Consider the following 24,958-nt stretch of genomic DNA (forward strand, 5'->3'; position numbering starts at 1 on the left):
GCTGCCCGCCTTCCGCCCTCACCGCCGCCGCGCCTTCACTTCCGCCTCCCCTCGAGCTTCCGGCGCCGTCCGCGCGGGAAAGCGGCGGTTGCCATGGGAACGGCCCGCGCGCGGCGCCCGGCCGGAGCAGAGGGGGCGCTGAGGTGGGGGTGAGGGGACGTGTGACCCCCCCGGGCCCTGTCACCCCCCCCCCCCCCGGGCCCTGTCACCCCCCCCCGGGCCCTGTCACCCCCCCCCGGGCCCTGTCACCCCCCCCCCCGGGCCCTGTCGCCCCCCCCCCCGGGCCCTGTCACCCCCCCAGGGCCCTGTCGCCCCCCCGGCCCTGTCGCCCCCCCTCGAGCCCTGTCACCCCCCCCCGGGCCATATCACAGCCCCCCAGGGATGTACCCCCCCCACTGGCCATGTCACCCCCCCCCCCCCCAGCCCTGTCACCCCCCTCCTCAGGGCCTTGTCCCCCACCCCATGCTCTGTCCCCCCCCCCCCCCAGCCCTCACCCCCTCAGCCCTCGTCCCCCCCCTCAGCCCTTGTCCCCCCTCCCTGTCCCCTCATCCCTTCCCCCCCCCACCCCCCCCATGTCACCCCCATTGTCCTCATCCCCCCCATACTGGGCTCTGGGACCCCCCCCGCTCCCCATCCTCCCAGCCCCTCACCCCCCCTTGCTCTCTCTCTTCCACCCCCCAGGCCCAGTGTCACCAGTGTCACCAGTGTCACCGCTGCCTCGCACCCCAGCAGGTACCGGGGTTGGGTGCTGCGCCCTGCGCAGGCAGGTGCTGGGGGGGGGGGGGGGCTTTTGGGGGGTGTGGGCTGAATTTTGGGGCCACCCTGGGATTTTCCTAATGGTTTCCGTGGTTGGTGCCTGCCCCCCCCGCCCGTCGCAGGGTTTTCCTGTGTCCCCATCGCCTCTGAGCACGAATCCGCCCCGAGACCTAAATTAGCGGGGCGTTGCCGTGAGGAAAATTCCCCTTGTCCTAAATTTCTTCTCTCTCTCTCTCCGGTCCAGATTAGGGGTTTTTTGCCGGAATTTTTCCCTTGCTCCTTTCTCTCCGTTTTCCTTCTTGCTGTGGCCTTACGGAACTGAGGCTGGGGTGTGTTTGGATAGGGAAGAACGCTCTCATTCTCCGTAAAAACCCCTCAAGAAACCATCAGCAGCATTTCCAAGGGGGCCGCGACCTTTACGGCTGTCTGAATTTGCTCCCGTTTCGCTTGTCCCTGAGCAGCTCCCGCCTCTGCTCGCAGCGCTGGCAGCTCGTTTCTGTGCGTGTCCCGCGATGGCAGCCCTCACAGCGCCCATGCACTGCTTCGTCACCACGCCTTGGCACGGATTCTCGTGGCTGAAGCCTGCCTCAGGTGCTGAGAGCTCACAGCAGTGGCGTCCCAGCACTATTTTGGACTCTTTGCTACGATAACCTGGGAAAAGAGCAAGGCGCCCCGCCTGGCTTCGTCACGTGCAACGTTTCCCTGGGTGTTTGCGTATGTTAAATTAGTTAGACGGCATGTGGTGCTCTGTCAGTTAGTCACTCAGACGCTCACCTCTTATTGAAATCGAAGCCTTGGTTCAGATCTCGTCTCTACGTTTCTTTTTAGTGAGGTCACAGCAGGTAAGGTGATGGAGACCCCAGAAAAGCGCAGTTAATACGTGAGAGATACCAAAGATCCCGTCCGAAACCAGAGCTTGTTGCTGGATCTCACCCGCCGAGCACGGGCTGTAGCAAACAGGCAGGAGAAAACGCAGCACCTGCGTGCTGCAGGGATTTAAAGAGACTCACCCGTGTGCCTCAGGTGGGGCTTTATAAAAAGGGGTTAACGGTGTAAAAAGGGGTTGTGAAGACACGAGGAACGCACGGTCAGTGCGGACCGTAAGCCAGTCGGTGCTGCTCGGAGCGCTGAAGGTGTTGGCACCCCAACGGCGTGGTGGTGCGGAAGCCTTCACGCACAAAGCACTGGACGAAAGCAGATCCGTCTCGTATTCTTGCAGTTGTTTTGCTTTGCAGGGCTAGGAGGAAGAAAAGCTCGTGTTGTTAGATGCTCAGACGCCCGACACACAAGAGGAAATCATGACCAGTGAAACCCCTTTCTATTTACACGCCCCGTTCTCGGAGCAGAACAATGCTGGCAAGACTTTTCAGCAGCTGGTTGCCCACGGTTGCTCTTACTAAAGGATAGAAGCTACGGCCGAGCATTTGTCAGCGCTTTATTTTTAAACTCCGCTGCTCTGTAGCTGGCCTTTTCGCAGCGGAGAGCATTGCGTTTCATCTTGGGGAGTGCAGCGCCGTTGATTTTCCTGTGTTCTTCCTCTGCAGAATGGATGCAGCAGAAAAGAAAGTCCGTGCGTTTGTGCGAGTCAAACCAACGGCCGATTTTGCTCAGGATATGATCAAGTTTGGGCCAGACAACAAGGTAGAGAAAAAGCGATGGCAAGCGTGAGCGGTTCGGAATTTGATTTCAGTTTTGCCCGTAGAAATGCAGAATTCTTCTGTGTCTAGGGGACCAAACATAGCTTTTTGGCGCGTGTGGGTTCACACGTTCCTCCTCGTTCCTCTGTGCTGACAGAGCCTCGTGGTTTTGTATCAGTACGTTTGGCTATATCATAATTCTTGTGATGCAGTCACTAAAGAAAATCCTAAAAGAATTGTAAAGAATCCTAAAGAAAATCCTAAAAAGGGCTGGCTGGGACTTCGATCCCGGAGGAATTCCCACTGGTAACCTCCAGTTCAGCCTTAGAGGTCCCCCTGTGGCGCAGGCTGCTTCTCTTCCCCATCCACGCGCTCCTGACTTCACCCCGTAATCCTTGTGCTAATACCAACCCAATAACTGCCGTGGCACATCTCTGGAAGGCAAACAGAGGAACCTTTTTCCCTTTTTTTGGACCTCCTACCACCAGAAAATACCACCAGGAGCAGTAAAAGCAGTAACAGTATTTGTGTTCCGTCTTCTGCTTACCTGCAGGTCTTCAGTGGATGGGTTTTTTTTTTTAGACAGTAGCTGCTGGAACTCTTCACGGCTGCTGAAATTAACCTTTGTTTCTTTTCTGGGGTCTCAGAGCATAGATATATACATCAAAAAAGACGCCAGGAAAGGAGTCGTGAATAACAGACAGACTGACTGGTCCTTCCGACTGGACGGGGTCCTTCACAACGCCTCCCAGGAGCTGGCGTATGAGACCGTAGCCCAGAAATTGGTGTCTGATGCCCTGGTTGGCTATAATGGTAATTTCGTGCTATTTTTATTATTTTTACAATAAGGGGAGATTTGATCTGCGGGAGGTCGCCTTCTGATGTCGCGTTTGGGAAACACAAAGATTCCTTTCTGGGTTTATTCTTTTGCTTTGGTTCTTTTCTAGGCACGATAATGTGCTATGGGCAAACGGGGGCTGGTAAAACGTACACGATGACGGGAGCAACTGCCGAGTACAAGCATCGAGGGCTCATACCCCGAGCTATCCAGCAGGTACTGAGGATCCGAGCGGGAAAAGAGCCTAGAAGAAGTAATAAAGGCGTCACTCGTATCAGCTATTGCTGGCGCTCATAAAAGCCTTTTAACACTGTAGATATGTTTTATTTGGTTTCCATCGGTCCTTTTTTTTTTTTTAATTTTATTTCTGTGATGGTCATTAAGGAGATAAAGGATCCTGTAAAGCACGGTTACTTTGTACCTTCGGTTACTTTGTACCTTCCTTTTCCTACGCCGTGACCTCGTGCGTTGGTAGTGGTGGTTATTTCACACCTCTGGCATGGTGTTGGTTTGAAACACGCTCCTGTGTCGGTTCCATCACTGCCTACATCCGTGGCTGCCCAGAGGCACCTGTTAAGCGCTATTTTAGGGGACAGGTCGCTGCAGAACGCTGTCCACTCCCACAAAGACGGCTGACACACGCAGTATGGGAGTGATACAACCTGAGACACAGATGGGAGGAATTCTGTAGATATGCAATATCGTCATTTACAGAGGTTCACGTTTAATTCTACTAGCTCACACAAAGCACTAGCTGCTTCGCAAACGTAAGAAGGCCTCCAGGGCTTTCAAAAACACCGTTCTGAGAAATCCTGCTAAAAATGTTGGCTTAGCCCTGTCAGCCCGCAGGCAGCCACGGTTCCGAATTAGCTGTGCACGTGCGGATGAGCTTCGAGCCGTTCGAAAAGTCACAGACAGCTCACCCGAAAAGCCATAGACAGCTCTGCTTGTGAACGCGGCCTGCCACTGACATCCTTTCTCTTTGCGCAGGTCTTCAAAGCGATTGCGCGCTCCGTTGATTCCTTCATCACTGTCCGGATCTCCTACCTGGAGATCTACAACGAGACCTTGTTCGACCTGCTGTCCCCCACGACAAGCAGTGCGACCGGAGACGTGCCGATGGCTGTAGTGGACTGCCCGTGGGGTGTTTACGTGAAGGGCTTATCTGTACATCCTGTCAGCCACGAGGAGGATGCTCTCAATCTCCTTTTTGAGGCAAGGCAACCGAATATTACAGTTCCCTTGGCGGCTGTGTTTGGTGGCTTGGCTGAGGGAAGGAGCAGTGAAGCAGGAAGCGGGTGGCCAGGACTGCCGGAGGGAGCTTCAGCCCTCTTTGTTCTCTCTCTGGTGTGTGGAAGAACTGGTAACTCTTTGTAGTCCCTGCTCTTGCAAGGGAATGTCCTTGGCATAGAGATTCTGGAAGATGTCTGTGGAGAAACCCTGGCTTTAGTGTATGTGAGAACAAGTCAAGGGATGGAGGACATATGTTGGGGGTGAGGCCACGGAAAGCAGCAGCACTGGAGATTCCAGGCAGCACCAAAATAGTTGAGGTAGCCACGGATTCTGCCTTCATTTCACAAGGCTTGTCCGAAATACCAGCAGCCTCACTGGCCCCTTCAGGCAACTGAGGTGCTGACCAGTTGGAACGACCTCTTTTCATTACCCTGCTTATCTCACAAGGATGTCAGCGCGTGCCTTAATACAAAGTGTAGGATATTTGGGATCCTTTTTGACCCCAGAGCTGGCCTACACTGGAATTCCTTCCTGAAAAACTCCCCTGCCTGTCCTAGCGAAGTCAGTGCTCCAAGAAAAGAGTCTTACCAGTGACATCTCTGGCAGGTAGAGTGGTCACAGCACAGGTACTGTTTGTCAGATTTTACAGCAGGGATGTTCACACAATGGGTTGTCTTTCTGAAGGAAGTTTGCTTGGTTATGGCTGCATCCTTCTTTTACCTGTGGGTGCTTTAGTTCGCAACGAAAACGTGAATAAATTGTTGGTTCTGTTTGCAGGAAGGGTTTTCTTACCGGGAGCCATTTGGTGCCCTTAAAATCTTTGATTTGCCTTTTTACTGATGGGACTGTGGTGTCCTAAGCTAGCCTCCGTGATTCACAGGAGCTCCCATTTTCCTCCTAAAAAGTAGAAGGATGGTGAAAACGAGGCTTAACTTTCACACATTTACCTGGACTTCGTCACCTTCATGCTTGCTCTTGGATTCAAACTCCCTGGTGAGGTGGCAGTCACTTGAAGGTTGTTGTCCTCAGAGGCATGGCCAAACCAGCTGGCTGTGAAACCTGTGACAAGTGCATTTCTGTGCCGTAGAGCCTGCCGTTTCCTTCTGTGCCTTGCCAGAAGTGGCAGCGCAGCTCTGTGATAGACTGGCAGTCCTCACAAGCAGTTCCAACATCGTTTGCAGTGTTGCTTTGTTTCCGTGGAAGTAGTCATCACAAATTTGTGGTTATCACACACGTCTGAGTTGTCCGTGACATTTAAAGCCTGGGGAGCTCTTTGGTTTTCCACTCATCGAGAAACTGAAACAGCCAGGGGGGTGTTGGGTCTGAAGGAGGCCAGCCTGGCTGTTCTTCACAGAGCCACAGGTCTGTGAGCTGAGCCTTGAAAGTGGAAATACAGATAATGTATCCGGTAAAAGGCACGATTATGGCACGATTATTACGATTATTAACCAACCATGATGTGAAATGCCTTTTAAGCGAGAAAGCGGCTCCAATACCCCGTGTGCTCCTGCACTGGAGGCTCTAACCAGCTGAACAAGTCTGCAGAACGAAGATTGAACCCCTGTTTATTTAACTGTGTGGATTTCTAATTTCCCTGTGTTCTACCAGTGCAGAAGCTTTAAAATACCGTCTTCAATTTTGACTCTGTTTACAGGGTGAGACCAACAGAGTAATAGCAGAACACTCGCTGAATAAAAATTCATCCAGATCCCATTGCATTTTTACTATCTACATTGAGGTAAGAGCTCCAGCAGCTTTTCCAGGGGCTCGAATGACTGAGGATCTTTGTGTGTCTGTTTTTTTACTGTTTTCCAGTTTTGCCTACAGTTAAGTACAGCCCGTGTTCTTTTCCCCCTCAGTCTCGTTGCAGGGTTTTCTCAGACGTCAGATGCATTAATTCGAAGATCAACCTAATAGATCTGGCAGGCTCAGAGAGACTGAGCAAGACTGGAGTAAGTAATGGAAGAAATATTTCAGTCCATGGTGGAGAGTCAGGTAATCAACACGTTGGAGGTGAAATTTGAGGGTTTTCCACAGCAGAATTCAGCCTGTGATAAATAGGAGAGACTGTGACAAGTTGTAAGTCACATTAATGCATGGGAGAGTGCTCAGATGTTTGCAGCTCCTGTGTACCTTTGCCGAGTCCGCATGTACGTGACTCCCGTCCTGCGTGTGCCTCCCAGTCTGATCCAGGTTCAGGTCTGACTATCAGTTTATCCATCCCTTCTCTGCAAAGGAGAAGGCCAGAGCCGTTAGCTGTTAAGACAAAGAACTTGTGCTTTTCCTCTTCATTCCCTGAGCATCAGTGCAAATCTCGCTTCTGGTCACAGCAGGCAAACTCTTGAAACTTTCTCAGAGCATTAGACCTCAACGGCTGAAACCTTCACAGGTCCCGCGTGACGTTCTGTACCGATCGGAGCAGGGTCCTGTGACAAATGCATACTCTCCCGTTGCGAAGGAAAGCTAGTAGTGCTGGTAGACTCGTAATGAAAAACGGAAGTCTCTGAAAACTTGTTTTCAGGCTGAGGAGAGCTCTAGATGAGCAATGCGTTTGGGACAGGGATTAGATTCCTGTCCTCACCGTTGGGCGGGGTTGTGCCCCGGTAAGGAGCAGGCTCTGTTCCGCGCTTCAGCCAGAAACACCCGTGCGAGCTTTGCCTTTTGGTCTTTGTTACAGTCTGAAGGGCAGGTTCTGAAGGAAGCCACGTACATTAACAAGTCTCTGTCGTTCCTCGAGCAAATCGTCATCGCCCTGGCTGATCCGAAGAGGGACCACATCCCCTTCCGACAGAGCAAGCTCACTCACGTCCTCAAGGACTCGCTGGGTAAGAGCTGTGGATTACAGCAGCCCCAAATAAAACGCACAGAAGGTCGTGTTTCAGGGAGCCTATCAGCTGTTAAAGCCCTTACATATAAACACGTGGAACTAATCATTGTTCAAAGGACGTCTGGTTTTCCTCATCAAATAAAGCGGCAGGCACAGACAGTACAAAGGCCGCACTGATCAGGCCAATAGAAATTCGCTGAACTTTCCTCAGTTGGAACAGTTTAAAAAGTAGCCAGCAAAAAAATGCAGCGCGTTACAAGCCTTTGCAGCTGCTGCTCCTCTAGCGTCAGGCTCCAGATGAGAAACCCAAAGCCGAGGTGCATCTGGAACGTGCAGGAAAGGCTGAGGAGAAAGCAGCTGAAGGCAGGCTGCAGACATTTGTGTGGAGTAACTGAAGTCATCAAAACGCGGAGGGATGTTTGATGTACTCTGAGCATACGACTGGAATTGCTCTTGTAAAAGACGGTGACGATGTCCTGTCAGGTTCCCCGGTACTAGAGTCACACCAAAGGTTTTTAAAATCCTCTGCTCTGATTTATCTGATGTCAGGCTTTTGCAGTTTGTCTTCCCATCTCCTTACTGCACAATCACCAGATGAAAAACACATTTTACCTTCACTTGTAAGTCAGTCTGTGCCACTGCATGGGAACTTTAGAGGGGCAGTTCCAAACTGGCCGCGTTCTTTGTTCCTTCTTTTTCTGTTTTTCAGTCAGCACATAACATAATATTTTCCAGAAGAGGAAAGAACAGCAACAAAATGATATACTTTGCCTTTTTTTTTTTTTCTTTTCTATTGTTCCAGGGGGAAAATGCAATACTGTCCTAGTGGCAAATATCTGCGGGGAAGCTTTGCACGTAGAAGAGACTGTAAGTTGAACTGATTTCTGCAGAATTACAGTCTTGTTCCTGCTACTGCTGCAATTGCATCAGCCCTAACTGTGTTCAAAGAGCAGTCTCTGGAGGGCTGTGGCTGGAGTCCCAGAGAAACATCCTGTCTAATTCTTCAGAAACATTGGATAGCTCATCTTATCTTAGAGGCTCAGAGAACACATTGATCTCGCCAGTCTGCTTTGTGAGGCAAAGAGTGGTAACCGGCCTGAATTACGGCGGGCCCCAAGAGCTGAGATCGAAGCACACTGGATAACGTTAATTGTTATTGTTGGTTCAGTTCTGCGAGTGTGTTTTGAATGGTTAATCGGATAATGAAATCGATGGAATTGTACCAGGTCACGTCAAATCTGAGCTGGCTTTCAGCTGGTTTGGGAGACTGGAACCAGGAGTAGCCTCCTAACAGTAAGCCAAGTTTTTTAAGCCATGAAAGAATAAAATGGGTGAAAGCCCTGCTGGGTGAAGTGGGATCATCTTAGCCGTATCTGTGACACTGAGAAGGGAATCACCTTGCTCTGTGCCAACAAACTTTTACATAGCAAAACAAATGCAAACGCAGTCACCTGCTACGCAGCTGTGCTCGAGGCAGAGTGTTGTTTTTGTCATCTCCCACTTGTGCTGTGATAGCGTCTAGAAACAGGGGGAATTGCAGAGGAAATGGGACGATTTTCAGGCTGCAGGGGCTTATTCTCAAGATACCACATTGCAGGAACTAAGCCTGAAAGCCATTGATACGGGATTTGGAGTTGTTAGGGCATGTTATTTTGATCAGAAATGGGACGGGAGTATTTTCGAGACCACAGCTCTTTTACACAAAGAACTGTCCACATGCAGAACAGAAAACACAGAGATTGTCTGAAGCTGGCTCATCACACAGAAACCAATGAGCACTGGAGGATACGCTCCTGGAATCATAAACCCTGTAATTCTCCACGCAGTTAAATAGCTTTGCTTTTCTATGGACTGGGATCTGATACGATTTAATAGTAAGGGATTATGAAAATGATATCCTCACCACTATCTCTTTCAGTTACTGTTTAACAAAAGAAAACCAAACATGTTTTTCAGTTGTCTTCTCTTCGTTTTGCTACCAGAATGAAATGGATCACAACAGAGCCAGTCATCAACGTGACATGTGACCCAGAGGTACGTAGAGAACAGCATCGTTCCTGCTCCTGCTGGTAAAATAATGTTCTTGCCACGATTCCAATACTTGTTTAAACAAGGCAAAAAATTAAAGAAATTGATGACAGTGTTTTAGATGTCCTGAGTGCGCTTCCACAGTTGAAAGGGAGCTGGCAGCAGTCAAAGCTGAATGAATTGCTGATAGCCCAAAGAACAAGCTTAGATTTATCTGATCCGTAACACATGGGGTGTGTGAGAGCCCTGCTGTACTTCACAGCCTGATCTCACTGGTGAGCAGAGGAACAGCTGGGGAGTTTCCTCCAACAGCTTCCAGAAGAAGCTGGGAGCTGTGCAAAAAACTGTCATTTCCTCTTCGGTCCCTTCATTTTCGTTGGGATGTGTGGAGTGGGAAAGAGAAACCAACATGTGTTTAGGGAAGCTATTGTGCTTTGATACTCCAACAGGCACTTAAAGCAGCTCAGTATCCGGTTTTCACCAGATCCCAACAGATTTGGGTACTCCCACCTTTCTGGACACACATTCTGCATAGTCAGTGCTTGAAGATATTCCCAATTATGGAGAAATTCAATCACAATTATGCCATGGGAGACTCCTGCCTATGATTAAATTTAATGTCAGAACTCCTACAGAGTTCATTAATGGTCAGAGTGGAACCCTGCACATCTCTTTGTCTTTGAGTTGATGTCTCGTGGTCCGGAATTTGAGGGCCCCTACAGTACCAGATCAGGAAAGCATCAGGTTAATAAAACAAGTGCCCTTCTCTTGGAGGCTGAGGCTGACTCTGCAGGCAGCACATCCAGGACACGACAGACGCTGTCCTGTAGGAAGCTATTCAGAGGCAAAGTGACTTCCAGGCTCACTGTTTCACTGATGGAATCCTGACAGCAAATCCTGGGGGAGCTGGTACACAGCTGTGACGTTACATGGCAGTGAGCTGTATGTGGCTTTTCAGCATTATTTTTTTTTCAATAACAGCATTTAGTTACTTGCTCACCTTTTTTTGTTTTCCTGCTAGGAGACAGTGAGGGCTTTGGAGAAGGAGATTATTCTTCTGAAGCAAGAACTGGCCATGCACAACAACCTGGTGAGGAACTGGCCGCACCATCTTAGATGGGACCTAGTCAAGGCTTTGCCATAATCATCGTTTTGCGGAGGGATCAGTTAACTCATGACTGCATTCTTCCTTCTGTTTCCAGCACAATCCTTCTGGGATCAGTCAAAGCTCTGCACTGAGACTGTTGTATCTTCAGTCACCATCCCATGTAGATGCCTGGTTTCCTTTTTTGACTTGTGAGGCCCTCCTCTTGTTTGGTTGAAACACGAAAAGGAATGCATTGCTTTCAGCATGCTCCCAAGTCCCATGTCCTATTAACTCAGAAGACAAGAAGTTAAAATCAGAAATTAAGCATAAGGCTTCCCTGGGCACAGCAGAGCGATGTCAGATGTTGCCACACTAGTACTTGCTGAGTTTTTTGTGATTTATCAACACTCAGTTTTTCACCTTTTCTCCTAGGTAAATCGATCTTTGGTGACTTACGACCCTCTGACTGATGTCCAGATAGCAGAGATTAAGTCTCAAATCCACAAATACCTACAAGGAGCCATTGATGAAATTGATGTAAGTAGCTTTTTAAGTAGAGAAGGACTTAGATACTGCTTCCATCCCGTTTTATCCCAAGACAGGAACAATGAGAGTGTCTTCTGAAGAGGCTCTCTTTAACCTAAAAGTGCTGCAGATTTCCATATATGTTTTTTTGGCTTGTTAGGGCTGTCTCCTTGATTTCATACCATTTTTGCTTTTTTTGGAAGCTTGCGATGGTTTTACTCGGGTAAAACCTTGCCGTGTAAACCCACGACAAAGCATGAGGAGACTTTTCCTCTGTCGTGAAACCCTTTGAATTGGTTTATGCATTACTTCTACAAATAAGTAATGTCAAAAATTTGCCCTGTCAACATCATACTAAATCTTTTGCAAGGTGTGTTGCCAAAATACGTTCTGTCTCTTAGAGACAGGTTTGTTAGGACAGTTTCACAACTTGGAAGTACCTGTCGACTGCAAAATGATTGCAGAAAGAAACAGCTGAAGTCCCCCATGCACAAATATTTCTGTGGGGGCAAAAAAGAAAACAACCCCACGCAGAGGTACAGGCTTGGGGAAGGATATCCTTCCCCAAGTATCCTTCTCTACCAGAAGGATAGTGAGCTGCCACAATTCCGATACTTGTTTAAACAAGGCAAAAAAAAAAAAAAAAAAGGATACTGAACTGCTCGAGCACGTGCAGGGAAGAGCAACAAAGCTGGTGAAGGGACTGGAAAACAAGAGTTGTGAGGAGCAGCTGAGGGAACTGGCGTTGTTTAGTCTGGAGAAATGGAGCCTGAGGGGAGACCTCATCGCTCTCTACAGCCGCCAGAAAGGAGGTTGTGGTGAGGAGGGTGTTCTCTTTTCTCAGGTAACAAGTGATAGGATGTGAGGAAACAGACTCAAGTTGTGCCAGTGAAGGTTTAGATTGGATATTAGGAAGAATTTCTTCATGGAGAGGGTGATCAAGCATTGGAACGGGCTGCCCAGGGAAGTGGTGGTGTCCCCATCCCCGGAGGCATTTAGGAGATGCATGGATGTGACACAGAGGGACATGGTTTGGTGATGGGACTCGGTAGGTCAGGTTAATGGTTGGACTTAACGATCTTCAAGTTTTTTTCCAACCTAAATGATTCTGTGTTCCTCTGATTCTAAATGAAACAGCTTGAGACACTCGCTCTTGTTTCATGTAATCATTATCTTCTCTGAAAGTCCGTGTGTTCTTCTTCCAGCAGGCAGGAGTGAAGCAGAATAAAGGCTTACGTGAAGCTGTTTTATATCTGAGCTGCAAAATGTGATGTGGATGGGTGTGGAGCAGGGAAGGTAGAGGACTAAGGAGTTTCACACGGGGAACAATGTCTTTAGTGGGACTGAAGAATCTTTTAGAGAGAGGGTTGAGAGCAGAGAGAGCGCATTTCACAGTTTGGTCCGGTATCTTAGGCCTTGGGAGACCTCAGGGCAGATTCCTGCCCAGTTACACTCTCCCCATTGCTTGTCTGTCCGTGCCTGTGCCTTTGCTCCTCATCTCTAAAGCAGAGACAGGGACAGGGCTCAACTGATTCGGTGTCATGGCTGAGAGGACTGGAGATAGTGCTCTGGCAGTTCTAAGTAGACAGTCTTGGAGAGCAGTGAAAAGAGAAGCAACATCATAATCTGCGAGGTCAGTAGATGCCATCTATGTAATTTGTAAAATTACTGTAAACAATTCATTATCTGGCTGGCTGTGCACTCCGTGGAACTTACCTATCTAGGTCTGGGTCTAAATCTAGGTCTATCAGATTCCGTTCTCTCTAAAAATCTCCTCAGAGTGAGCAAGGTATCAACCTCCAGCCAAGTACAGGATAAAGGTAACTCTCCTTCAGTGCTGATACCCACCAGCTGGAAAGCAAAGCCCTCACGATCTGAAATACTGGAATCAGTACAGCTGACCACAGCCTGGAAATGCTTACTTGTGTCTTCACTGTATACATCTCTTCCTCAGATAATGAATATCAGGCAAGTCCAGGAGGTATTTAAGCAGTTCAAGCTGATTGTAAGGTAAGATATTCAGGACTGATATATTTCACAGTGAGGTTTAGCAATTCCATCAAGCTTTTGTCTGTGATATCACGCTTACTGGGACATTGGTGGAGAAGAATTATTAAGTATAGGGAATAAGTTGTAACTGAAAACAGAGATATGGACAATTTCTGCTGGCACCACAAGACTATTGCCTCGAACCTTCCAGTGCTCATAAGTCACGTGCAAGGGCACAAGGGTGATAAGCTTTGCTGGTTAATAACACTGCTCAGCAAATATACACCCCTGAGCATGGGAACCCCAGTCGTTGTGTGTATCTCCATAGTGCAAGGCAGGCAACAAGCAGATCTGAAGGAAAATTAAACTGTAGGGTGAGACGATACGTGCTGCCCTCCCCACACCAGCATCTAAAGGTCATCAGATATGTGTGTGCATATTTATATTTAAAGATCATGGCAAAGGAAGGTCACAGGGCAGTTTGGAGGAGCGTGATAAGAAGGCTTTGTGGCTGCTTCCAAGGGAGCGCTCTCTGCGTGGTGTGGGAGGGGAGAAAGTGTGAAAGTGCCTGTTGGAAAATGTCATCGGTGGGTGCTGAAAGCTGTGCTTTCGGGCTGAACGAGGGAAGGTAAGTGGCAGGCTGGAAAAAAGGAGTGCAGGCAGTTTCCGTGTCGTGAAACAGAAGAGGACGGAGAGGAATAAGGGTGTTAGGGCAACCCACCAGCCTTTACAGCAGCGGTCTGGCTAGGCATTAGAGGTTGCTGTTCACAAGGGCGACGTGGGGATATTGCTGCAGAAAATCTGCCTGCCCTCGAGAGACTTGTTTGAACACAAATGTCTGCGGTATGTCATCAGACCAGGCAGTCAGGATTTTGAGGGACCCAAGGCCAAAATGGTAAAAATCTTGCCCAATAATTATTATTTTTTAAACTTGTGACTCCTTTATTGTGCCAAAGCACTGAGCTTTTTTTTTTTTTCTCTTTAACTTGCAGATTCTCAAACAATCTTCAATCTCGTATAGTGTACTTACACCTATGGACAGTGCTTCACCTGCTCTCTTTCAGTGAAAAAAAATCACTGTTTGATAATCAATAGATGAGAATAGATGAGAATAAGATTAGATATTGAAGTGACATAACCGAACAGATGTGATACTATTTGATCTGGACCATTGAAAGGTTAAGCTCAGTATTTAAACAGCCATCAGAAAACTTCCATAGCTGTGAGGCCTAAAAGGACAGTATAGAAAAAGAAAGGACGAGGAGAATGGAAAAGGTTACAACAGCTACGGGAAGAGCAGAAGGAGCAGAATGGGGTGTTTGGAAGTGAGATCTCAGATAAAAGATGTTTTCTTTGGAGATGTGATATTGGCAGGTATCGCAGGATTTGACATATGAAATAATCCCCTGTGAACACAATGGTAAAGGGCTGCTTTCTCCCCTAGGCAACAGGAACACGAAGTGGAAGCCAGATTACGAAGCAAGTATGCTCTAATAGACAAAAATGACTTTGCTGCTATTGCTGCTGCTCAGAAGGTAACTCCTGGTGCTCGGGCCTTGCCCAGAATCCATTTTAGAATTAGCTGCTTTGCTGCTGAACACTGAATTAACTTTTCCCTATTGAAATCTAAAGCTCAGAAATGTTATCGTGATGAGCGTGTCAAAAACTTGCACAGAGCAGAGGTGCACCAATTAGCAGAGTAGCATTCCTGTCAGCAGAGCGTTAGGCCCGCTATCTGAACAGAATAATTTATAACATGGTAATAAAGAAAATATAAACTAATAGAAGAATGTGACCTGCCTGTCAACCAGGCAGTTGTAGAAGGCAGGGTCAGATCACTTGCCTCTGTTGAGGTCCTCCTTTTAAGCCTTATAATTTCTGAAGCAAAGTGAATGTACCATCTCTAAACCATAAATGCAGATGTGAACTCTGACCTGTAGTTATAACCTATTTTTCATTACTTGTTTCCATCTGTGAAATATTTTCTCTCTGAAGTGGTTGTTTCCTCGCCTTGCTTTTCCCAGTAAAGCAGATAAAATAATCATTATCTGCTTTGCAGAGTCATGTACCCGTCCTGTGGTTTAACTGTAGATGCTTTGAATATTTTGGAAGAAAGGCGAAAGGGAAAATGCAAATTATTTGCATAACAGAAAAACAGATGGTCCCTAGCAGGCCTGTTCAAGTCTTTATGTAAAGACCTGGAAAACAAAACAAAACCCTAATACGAGCAGATTTTAACAGTTAGTGCCCCCTTCTGTTTTATGGTTGAGGCAATATGAGAGGTAGTGTAAGACATGTAACTCTCTCACATGTCCCCCTTCACTGAGTGAAGACTTCCGAGGTCGCTTTTCCGTCGCGTTGTTGCTGATGCCATGGTGGTGTAAGAGTTTTACTCTGAGATATTACCAGTAAAACACTGTGAGCACTGTGAACTTATTTTTGTGACACTAGACCCAAGATATTCTCCCCCTAAATAGCCGAAACACTCAGCGTATGAATTTAAGGGTAATTCTGCCTTTTAATTCGTACTTCATTTTTATGGAGGTGTTTCCCTGAAGTACTTGGTGGTGAACAAAGATTTCCGGATTCGGTTGTATGAGAAGATGAAGAGGCTGTTGGGTATGGGCTGTACAGCGTGGTTTGGTCAGCTGCAGAGCTAATGCCTCCTGGTCTGTGTTTTATTTCTTCCTGTTTCCAGGCAGGAGTGGTCGATGTGGATCGCCATTTGATGGGGAAAAAGGACGGACGGGAATTTGGGACTAGAACGACTCCTGTTTCACCCAAACCTGACGGGAAGAAGAAGAAATCCAGGAAGAGCAGTGAGCAGTCCAAGTGCGTTAAGCAGGCCGACGGCTCTCCCTTTTCTGTGATAAAGTGCAGGGCGTGAGCTGTGATCGTAGGCTTCGAGCTGAAGAACTTGCAGCCAGCACCCGGGGGGTTAGCCTGTGCTGAGAGGTGGGGAACTGAACGCACAGGCAGGGGAGCAGTCCTGCGATGGCATCGGGAGCCGTGTTAAGCCTGCAGTTTTCCTTTAAAGCGCTAGGTGCAGTGAGGTCTGCCGAGTGGAAAGGGAGGAGGAGGAGGCAGCGGGCTGAGGAGCAGGTAGGGAGCGAAGCTGAGAAGAGGCTGAGAGAGAAGGGGGAACGTGCAGTCGATGCAGAGCAGAGAAAGACCCTTCAGTTTATAGAAGTGAGGTCCCTGTGCCGGCAGCTGCTACAGCTACGTCTGTGGCCTAGGGCATCCGCTTGGCTCCTCCCTGATGTTTCCCCCAAATCCCACGTGTTAGAGAGGAGAGAAACTAAGGCTTTAGTAGAAACCATGAAGGCTTTGGTAGAAACCATGTCAGACTGCTCGTTTTCGAATGAGCAAGGCTAGCGCCTGCGGCTTGCTTTGATTCCGGTTCGCTGTTACGAAGAAATTAACCTGGTTCATCTTTTCCCCCCCCCGTCAGGAAGGAAGGAACTAGGAGCTACCTTTCTGGGAGAGAGCTGGCTGCTCCTTTACCATCCAAAAGTCAGGGAACGATTCCCACCAGGGATTTGGACGTGAAGGAGAGAGCAAGGAGCGAGGATACAGCAAATACTGATGTGCAGCCCTCGAAGCCAGCCTCTGCGGAAGGTTCCCAGCGGCCCAGGTAAGCCGTCCCTGTGAAGGGAGCGTAACCCATTTGCCAGTTCACACCCGAGTGGATGCATTGCATTTCCCTAGTACAATTCCCTGCTTCAAAGTAAAGAGGAGAGATTCAGAGACCTTCCTTGCTTGGGTGCAGAAACACATGGTCGCAGAGCAGTGTTTTATGGGCACCAGTGGACCAAAGCATGTTGGTGGCAGTCAGCTTCTCCACCTCCTCTGAGCTCTGTCCTGGCCAGCTGCTCTGTTAAGCGTGAAGTCTCTGCTGATCAGGGGTCAGTTCCTCATTTAAATGCTGGCGTGTGATTTTTTTTCCCTCTCTCTGTATATTCTAGAGCCAATATTCCCGTATTACATTCCTAGCATACCTGCGGGTTTTACCTTCTGCTGCTGAGCTATGCCAGTTCTCTACATTTCCACCTGGTCCCAGGTGAAAGCCGCAGCACTCTTCACCCCTCGGGCAGAGGGCAGAGACGCCTCATGACCGGCCACAAAACCCCCAGACGCTCGTGAAAAAGGGTCAATATCCGCGTGAGGTCATGGCAGGAAATGCCGTAGCAAGAGAGAATTGTGGAGAACGGCCCAAAACGCAGCGGTGTGCCAATTATCTGCTTGTATAACGGCAAGGACTTAGCACAGGAGGGCAGCACTGAATTGCATTTCTTTCTGGATGGAGTTAGTGGGGTAAAAAACGCTCAGGGTACCAAGACCGAGGGCTCGATGTGCTCAGCAGCGTGCCGCTGTTGAGCTGCCAGGAGCTCAGCCAGGACCCCACACCACTTGACCCCACTTTTCCCCTCACCATTTCCATCCCTCTGTCGTTGCTGAGCTCTCAGGCCGCGAGTGAAGCAGCTCTGAAGTACTACGAGCGCCTCCATGGCCGTGTTGTACAAGACTGGTCCTTGCTCGTTCCCGCAGCCCAGGGAGAGCATCGTAGGTGAATTTACTCCTGAAGCACCTCGCCGTGGTGCTGCCTCCGTGCCCTCTGCTTCCCTTGCAGCACTCCCCCCAAAGCCAGCGGGGAAGGGTGCTGCTCCAGCTGCGTCAGGCGCAGCCCAGAGCCGCTCAGCAGCTGAGCTGCCGGGGCTGTAGCAGTGGCAGCCTGCCCGGTGGCCGTCGTGTGCCGTGCTTTGCCAGCAGCCTGGCAGGAAAGCGGTCCCGTGCAGCCCTGCAGGAGTCTGAAAATGCCCTGAAGAGGCCGGTCAGGGGAAGGCAGCGGGTGGGTTTGCTTTGACCGGTCTGGGCTGAGGAACGTGAAGACTCGGAGCTCCCGTCTGCTTCCAGACCCACCCTGCTCCCCAGGAACAGCCAGCAGCACCGAGCAGCGGTGCGCTGGAGTTGCTGTTCCTCCTGCAGTGCCAGGGGTCTCCTGAGATGCTCCCCTTTCGCCCTGCGTGGCTCGTGTTGGAGGAGAAGCTGCTGTTCGTGAGGGCACATTTGCGTCAAAGCTATTTCAGCGAAAAGTCAAGACTGACACGTGCCACTTTGAATTCAGCCTTTTGAAAGAGGCAAGGCTTAAAGGCCAGGGGTGGCAGCATCGTGGAGCAGCCAACAACCACAGCCAAGGGCTTTGTTTGGCAGACGTGACTGGTCTGTGCTGGGAATCCAGCGAGAAAAGGGCAAAGGCGTTTCGGCTTGACAATGGGGAGGAACACTCTTAGTTATTTTTTCTGAAAATTCAAACCCTTAGAGATCCTCTTTCCAGGGAAGACTCAATTCTGAGGCGCCTCCTAAAGAATGAGGCTTCCGTGTGAATAACCCTTTCTTCTGGGAGTGGCACGGAGGGAAAGGGGCACGAGGGCTGGCACGGGGATGGCACCAGGAGGCAGCCAGCACAGCACGATCCTCGGAGGGCCCCTTGCAATGCCACCCGCAGACCTCAGCTCTGGCCGCTCCCCAAAACTGTGTCCCGCTCGCGGGCAGAACAGAGTGTCCCCCCCCCACATCTGCGGGCGTTGCCTTTGAATTCTGTTGCAGCTCCCCTCCGTCGAAGCCGGTGGCGTTTGAGCAATTCAAGGAGGAGTGTGGAAGTGAGATCAGCCGGATCTTTAAGGAGAACAAAAGCATCCTCCTTGCCAGGAAGAAGAGAAGCAGTACGGTGGCCCGGAGGATCAACTTCATCAAGCAGGAGATGGAGGACATCAAAAAGGCTCTGGAGGCCCAGAGGCAGGAGCGGTGGCAGCAGGGTAAGTCGCTGGCCAGGGAGAGTCTGACACAAGAGGGAGCCACCGGTTTCAGAGCAGTTTTGGTGGATGCCACCCAGCGGTTTGATTTCATCTCTGGTTTGTGGGTCCGGTTTGTGAAAGGCAAAACCCCGAAGTGCCAAGTAGGAGAGGAACAAATGGGGTAAGTTCCTCGCGGTCCTGCTGTGCTGAGGCGTTAGTTGGGTGCAGTATGCCCGGGTGAGACTGGGAGGTGTGCGAGAGTTTGCGCGCCCTGCAGCGGGGCTCCCGGGAGTCGCTGCTGCTTCGTTCCGCAGAGGAGTGGAGAAGAAAACCCCTTCAGGCACGGAGAGAAATCAGAAGCAAGCTGTGCTATTAGGAGAGTGTGCCAGGGCGCTCTGCGTGTCCCTGCGAGGAAGCAGCAGCGGCGGCGGCCCTGGCGTGCAGGGTGGGCAGCAGAACAACCTGCCTCTGTGACGCTACAGCCGAAACTGTGCCTTAGGGGATCAGCGGGAAGTAAGGGGGAGAGAGAGAAAAGGGAACGGTCAGCAGCGAGGAGGCCCTGCCTGGTGAACGATGGCCCGGGAGTCAGCCCCAAGGGACTGCAGCGCTGCTGGTCTCCGTTCCTCTTCTCGCAGAGCAGCTTTGAGCAGCGTGCTCTGCACGTGGCCTCTTCCCGCAGGGCCAGCAAGCTGCGGAGCTCCTTTGGCTAGACGATGAGCAGTGTCATCTTGAACCCGCGTCAGAGGGAGGGTTTCTCTTTTCACAGACTCACTGCTTTCTTTTTTTTCGGTCCTTTGCTCTTCCTGATGACATCTACCAACGGGTGGTTTACTGTGGGTGCTGGAAACCACAAGAGCAAACTGATTTGAGGGAAGCTGAGAACACGAGATGTTTATCCTGGAGAAGCAGCGTTGGCTTAGCGGTCTCCAAAGGGCCGCCCAGCCTTTTGTCCCCAGACCCCTCACCCCGGCTGCCCAGGGTTTTTTTCGGCAGGAGCCACGAAAGCCCTGAGCGATACCCTAAGCAGGTGTCTTTCTGCGGGGCCCAGTCCCTCCTCTTCGTCTGCACGTGTCCTGTCTCACGGGGGACTGAAGTTCGAGAGCTCAGCTGTGATTCCTGCCCCGCACCGCCGCAATGTTGTCTTTGTAGAAATCACATCTAAGGAAGCGTCAGTTGTGTGGTTAACCTCGGTGTAACGGGGTAACTGCCAGGTGCTTCCAAGCGGAACGACTGCTCTGCGGCCCTCTCCACCCACACGAGAATCCTTGTTTCCTTTCCTTACCCTCCAGGGGAGTACGTCGATGAGAAAGGACACCTCATCATTGACGAGAAGGAGTTTTTACTCATCATGAAGATGAAGGACCTGAAGGAGGAGTACAGGTCGGCTTACGCTGAGCTGCAGGACCTGAAGGCAGAGATCCAGTACTGCCAGCACCTGGTGGACCGGTGTCGGAACAAACTCGTCGCAGGTACTGGCTCGCCGGGGCAGTTTCTGAGCAGCCTCCGGCTTAGCCGGGGTGCGTGAGAGCAGCTCAGCACCGAGCCACTTCACAGACGTGTTGCCAAACCCCTGTCACGCTCTGTTGTGGTTTCTCTTTCTGCCTTTCCAGACTTTTTCTTTTCATTGACGGTTATCGTGGTTTCTTTTCGACATAATACTGCATTTCTGTAGATTCCCTCTCGCAGGTCGTGCCACGCTGTCCCCTGCTCGTGCCACTAGACACATTCCTGTGGGGGGGAAGAGCCTTTCACACTGCAGTCAACAATAACGCTCCTGCTGACGGCCCTGGTTCTCACCCTTGATTTATTTTATTATAGATGGTGGATAAGGAGCTACTCTGGGCCAGGGCTTTGGCTCTGGGCTGCAGACATCCCCTGCGTGCCCCCGTGAGATCAGCATTTCTCAGGTCCCAGCGCTGCAGCGAGGCTGCCCTGGCAGGAAGCAGAGCTCGGGCATTTTAGCCTGTTCTTCGCCATCGCCTCCCTCGTGCTGATGAGTCACGGCTCCGCTCAGAGCGTCCTGGGCAAATCGGTGGTGTGCTGCACTGCAGGCTGCTCCGTTTGGGTCTGCAGGAACAGGAACCTGCTCCCGTGTGTCCCCGGATTTGCCACGGGTTTCTGTTAGGTCTGGCTTCGGCACTTTTAGGTGCTCCGGATGTTTGCTGTTTGTTTAAACACGCAGGCACGGGCTCGCTCTCACAACTGCGTGCCATCCCGGAGCAAAGAGGTCTCAGAGCTGAAACCAGGGTAAAAAATCAGCGATGTTCGCCGTGTCCACGGTGCCTGCGTTCCTGACTCCTGTGCCGCGGAGCAGCTCCCTTCCTGGGTGGGGAGCCCAGAGCGTAGCACAGACACTTTGCAGCGGGCGTCTGGGAAGTGCCCGGCGTTAACAAGGACAGAATTCCTGCAGCACCTGTTGCGTGTTATCACCGGCTATTACGGGATGGATAGCGCCTGTGCTCCTTTAGCATTTGGGATTGAAATGTGACCCCGAAATGTCCCGGCCACTCAAAATTGCCAGCTCCAAGCTCCCAACCGGTTGGGAGGACGGCTCCGTGTGGCCGGGACGCAGGAGCAGTGCCATCTCGTGGCCGTTCCCCTCTTGGGTGCACAAGCCCAGGGGACTGTCCCCAGGGCCAGTCACCACGTCCCGGCCACCTCCTGTGCCTGCTGACCTTATTAACTGTCCTTACTGTCCCTCTGTCCTTCTTATAACGAACTCTTCCACTAGGTTGAAACAGAAGAGCTCGGAGCACCGATGGCCTCCGTGATCCGCGGGCGGGGAGCCCGAAGAAATTCACCCTCTGGTGGCTGCGGCCCCGTTCATCGCCCCCCTGCTTTGCCTTGCAGAGTTTGAGATCTGGTACAGTGAGTCCTTCCTCATCCCCGCCTACGCGCAGAAAGCTCTGAAGCCCGGTGGCAACATCAGGCCTGGAATGATTCCCATCAACAGAGTTATGTGCCTGGTGAGTTGCCCCGGCAGCTCTGCCTATTCTCCCTGCTCGCCACGCGTCGGTTGCGTGGCGATGAGGGCACAGCTCAGCCCGTGGGAGGAGGGGGGCACGGCAGCTCTGCCCTTTTCTCCGAGCAGGGTGGCTGGCAGCGAAACGCTGGCCGACACGGCGCAGAGAGCAGCTATCTGGAGACGCATCTTGCTCTCACATTAGCTTTCCCGTGGAGAGGCCAAAATAGGACACGGTGATTGAAGCACGCAGTCATCTGCCGACTCTCAGTGAGCAGGCACGGTGCCCAGCGGTGCGAGGGGTGCTTGGGAGGCCGGGAGTTTCCAGCCTGTAGGAGCTGTAACGTTTACAGCTACGCCGTTGTGTTTCGTGTTGTGGCAACTGGTGCTTAGCCAGCCCTCTTGTTTAGAAACCACCGCTTTGGGGCATCCATCGTCTGTTGTCGTTCCTGACAACGGACGTTTCTCTCGGGCTTCTTATTTACCAGACTTCTTCTGCACATGATTTCCCCCTGAAGTCATTCCAGGTTTTGTCCTCCGCTGTGCAATGTCAGCCTCCGAACCTTAATGCTGTTTGGTAGGAACGTGGTGCCGGGGCTTCCACCCTGGCTGGCACCCAGGAGGGGTGCGCGGCAAGGAGGGAGATCCCCTCCTGGCCGTGAGGGGTTAGCCCTTCGTACCATTACCACGTCTCCGTGACTGCTGCCTAGCCCCAGAAGCGTTAGGGTTGGAAAAGGAGGAGCAGGGGGCACCTGCGGGCGGTTGGGAAGGAGTGGAAGCAGGGCGTGAGCTGTGCGACCCCTGCCCTAGGGATTTCTAGCCATTTCTAGCCCCATTTCTAGTACTGGGGGACTGTAGCTCCCTAGAGAGAAAACTGAAACCGAGATCTTTTGTTTCTATGTCTGATCATTTTGACTGTGAATCTCGGTTCAGCGTTTTCTTCCGTGCCTTCTAGGAAGGCACGTGAAGAGCTTCAAGGTTGATCGTAGACGGGTTCTTCCTATCCTCCTGAGTGAATTCCCTTGAGGCTACGAGTAACAAGCGTCATGTAGGAAAAAAGATGTACTAAGTTTACTTTTAAGCAGGATGTTGTGATGTACCAGGCTGGAAGGTTTCAGACACGGACTCTGTAAAGAGAACAGCAAAAAAAAAAACAAACCAAAAAACCAAACCAAAACCCAAAATAACAACAAAAAAAGCCTAACCCCAACCCCTCTGGATAATGAGGTCAGCAGGGGAACCCTGCCTGCCTGTGCTGGCCCAGGCCGCCACTCTTTGGGGAGAAGAGGAAATCCATCACCAGTCACTTTTACTAACCCGAGTTACTCAGTGCATTCATAGAAACTCCCTTAATGGTTTCCAGCCCTGGATTCCTTGTCATCACATCAATTAAAACCCGAAAGATAAATGAAGCATGCCTTTTCGCGACGCTTCGCAGCTGTGTCAAGCTGATGGCGTTACAGGCAGAAATCTTCAGGCAGAGAACCGACAGCGACCCCGGAACGCTGCTCGGTGCTGGTTTCTCGTTTTCCTTTCACCGGGCAGCTCGCTGCAGCCTCCCCGTCAGCGTGACCGAGCGCCACACCAGCTCCTTGAGGGCACCACCTCATGTTCCTCCAGAGGTTTCATTCCTACTCCGAGCCGTTTTTCCTTCTCCAGGCTGATTCTTCACTTATCGTTCTGATGCACTGCGCCAGGGTACTCACCTTTTACTACCCACTGCTCTAGGTACTTCCCACTGCTCCAGGGCACTCGCCTTTTACTCGTGGCTCGAGTCCTTTGCCCGTTCACCTTTTATCACCCCAAACTTTCTCTGCCACCTTCTCCAGGCTGCTCGTTAATGGAAGGTAGCCAAGGAAAGCCAGAGCTATCCTCAAATCTGCCATGAAAATACCTTAAAAAATTGTGCTTCCACCCCAGCCACGCTCCTCTTCGGCGCGCTCACGCCTTCCAGACCGCTGCCTGGAGAAGCGTGGGCACGAGGCCAGCAGCCGGGCTCGGGGGACAAGGTGCAGCTCAGACTTTATTCCTGCTGTGAGGTTACCTTCAGGTTACCCGTCCCGTGGGTAGGTACGGCCGAGAGAGCTGAGGGAGCTCCCGCTGGGGCTCTGCGCTTGCACAAGGACTTTGCCCCAAGCCCTGCCCGGCTGCGGGGTGGGAAGGGGGGGCTCTCACTTCCAGCCCGTGTCCTGAGGCTCCTGAGAATCGGCGTGCAGAGCTCCGGTCCAGCTCCGCGTCTCCACGACGCGTGGCTTTGCATGGAACGGGGTCTCTCTTTCTCCCGGCAGGAGGAAGACGAGCAGGACAGATTCGAGCGGATGCAGGAGACGACGCTGCCAGCTGGCCCGGAGTCAGCCTCGTTCTACAAGGCGAAAATGAGGAGCGATCAGAAGGTGACCTCGGCCGGGCCCAGCTCCTGCCGATGTGTGCCGGGAGAGCGGCTCCGTGCCCTGCTGCCTCCTGGGGTGCGGGGCTCCTCAGGACCCAATTCAGCCTTTCAAGGGATGCCGGACTAATCCTGTAGCGCAGCTAAGCTCTTTGACATGGCTTTTTTTTCCCCTCTGTCTGATGTAAAGGCCCCATCCCATGCTGGTCTCTTCTGCTGTAAAGCAATCCCAGCACTTCGCACCTCTACTTCCTTCCAGGCAAGGGCTCGCCATAAAATACCGCTGAGGCCCCGAGCTCAGGGGGACTCAGAAACATTGGGCGCTGATGAGAGTAACGGGGCTGCACCATTCTGTCTTTACGCCTTTTTAAAGAAAACATCTCAAAGCCCGCCCTTCAGTGCTGGGGGTGAGGAGGAGGATTTCTCAGGCTGCAGTCTGAGCTCTGAGGGCTTCTTGCGCCCTCCTCTGAGCCCGGTGGCGTTTGCCACCGGTGAAGCGATGCTGGTGTGATGGGGCCGTGCCCCCTGTGGTTCTTATGGGGGGCAGCTTCATCCAGCACCGCTTGGGAAGGCTGGGAATGTCGTTTCTCTTAGCAGGCAAAATGCCTTTACCGGTAATTCTGCTCTGAAAACGGGGTTTATGTTCATAGCTGCTTTTGTTTTCTGTCGCCAGCACACGTACGCTAGAACCATGTCGTCCCTTGGGCAAATGCGCAAGAAGCCCGGGCACATCACAGCCGCCGGGAGTAAAGCCCCGTCGTCTCTGCACCTCACGTAGCAGGCTGGGCCTCGGGCGTTCAGCACGAAGGGGACAAGCAACGTCAGCTCAGAAAGCGCCCCGCGTTCCTCTCCACAACGGGTTTCTCGAAAATAAACAGTCGGAAATTAAAACAAA

The 24,958-nt window shown here is 51.3% G+C and overlaps 1 protein-coding gene across 11 annotated transcripts; it reads left to right on the top strand.

Moving 5' to 3' along the window:
* Positions 1 to 6: 6 nt before the first annotated feature.
* On the top strand, positions 7 to 24,958 carry KIF9 (kinesin family member 9). 11 transcript variants are annotated; one of them, XM_080583666.1, is made up of 23 exons: positions 65 to 149; positions 682 to 732; positions 2,301 to 2,397; positions 3,041 to 3,206; positions 3,341 to 3,447; positions 4,222 to 4,446; positions 6,119 to 6,202; positions 6,324 to 6,416; positions 7,142 to 7,289; positions 8,094 to 8,158; positions 9,248 to 9,325; positions 10,341 to 10,409; positions 10,839 to 10,943; positions 12,886 to 12,941; positions 14,365 to 14,455; positions 15,619 to 15,752; positions 16,372 to 16,554; positions 18,528 to 18,736; positions 20,005 to 20,184; positions 21,566 to 21,681; positions 21,807 to 21,913; positions 23,966 to 24,070; positions 24,737 to 24,958. In XM_080583666.1, exons 1-22 carry the CDS (start codon positions 94 to 96, stop codon positions 24,054 to 24,056), a joined length of 2,511 nt encoding a protein of 836 aa, XP_080439792.1. In that variant the 5' UTR covers positions 65 to 93; the 3' UTR covers positions 24,057 to 24,070; positions 24,737 to 24,958. The 11 variants fall into 11 exon arrangements, 10 of the variants coding, with proteins under 10 accessions (XP_080439789.1, XP_080439790.1, XP_080439788.1 ...); XM_080583669.1 differs by lacking the exon at positions 24,737 to 24,958 and having other exon boundaries at positions 21,807 to 21,955; XR_013947903.1 differs by lacking the exon at positions 21,807 to 21,913 and having other exon boundaries at positions 67 to 149; positions 23,966 to 24,322.

Source organism: Anser brachyrhynchus (assembly GCF_964034855.1).
Source record: "Anser brachyrhynchus genome assembly, chromosome: 2".
Taxonomy (NCBI): domain Eukaryota; kingdom Metazoa; phylum Chordata; class Aves; order Anseriformes; family Anatidae; genus Anser; species Anser brachyrhynchus.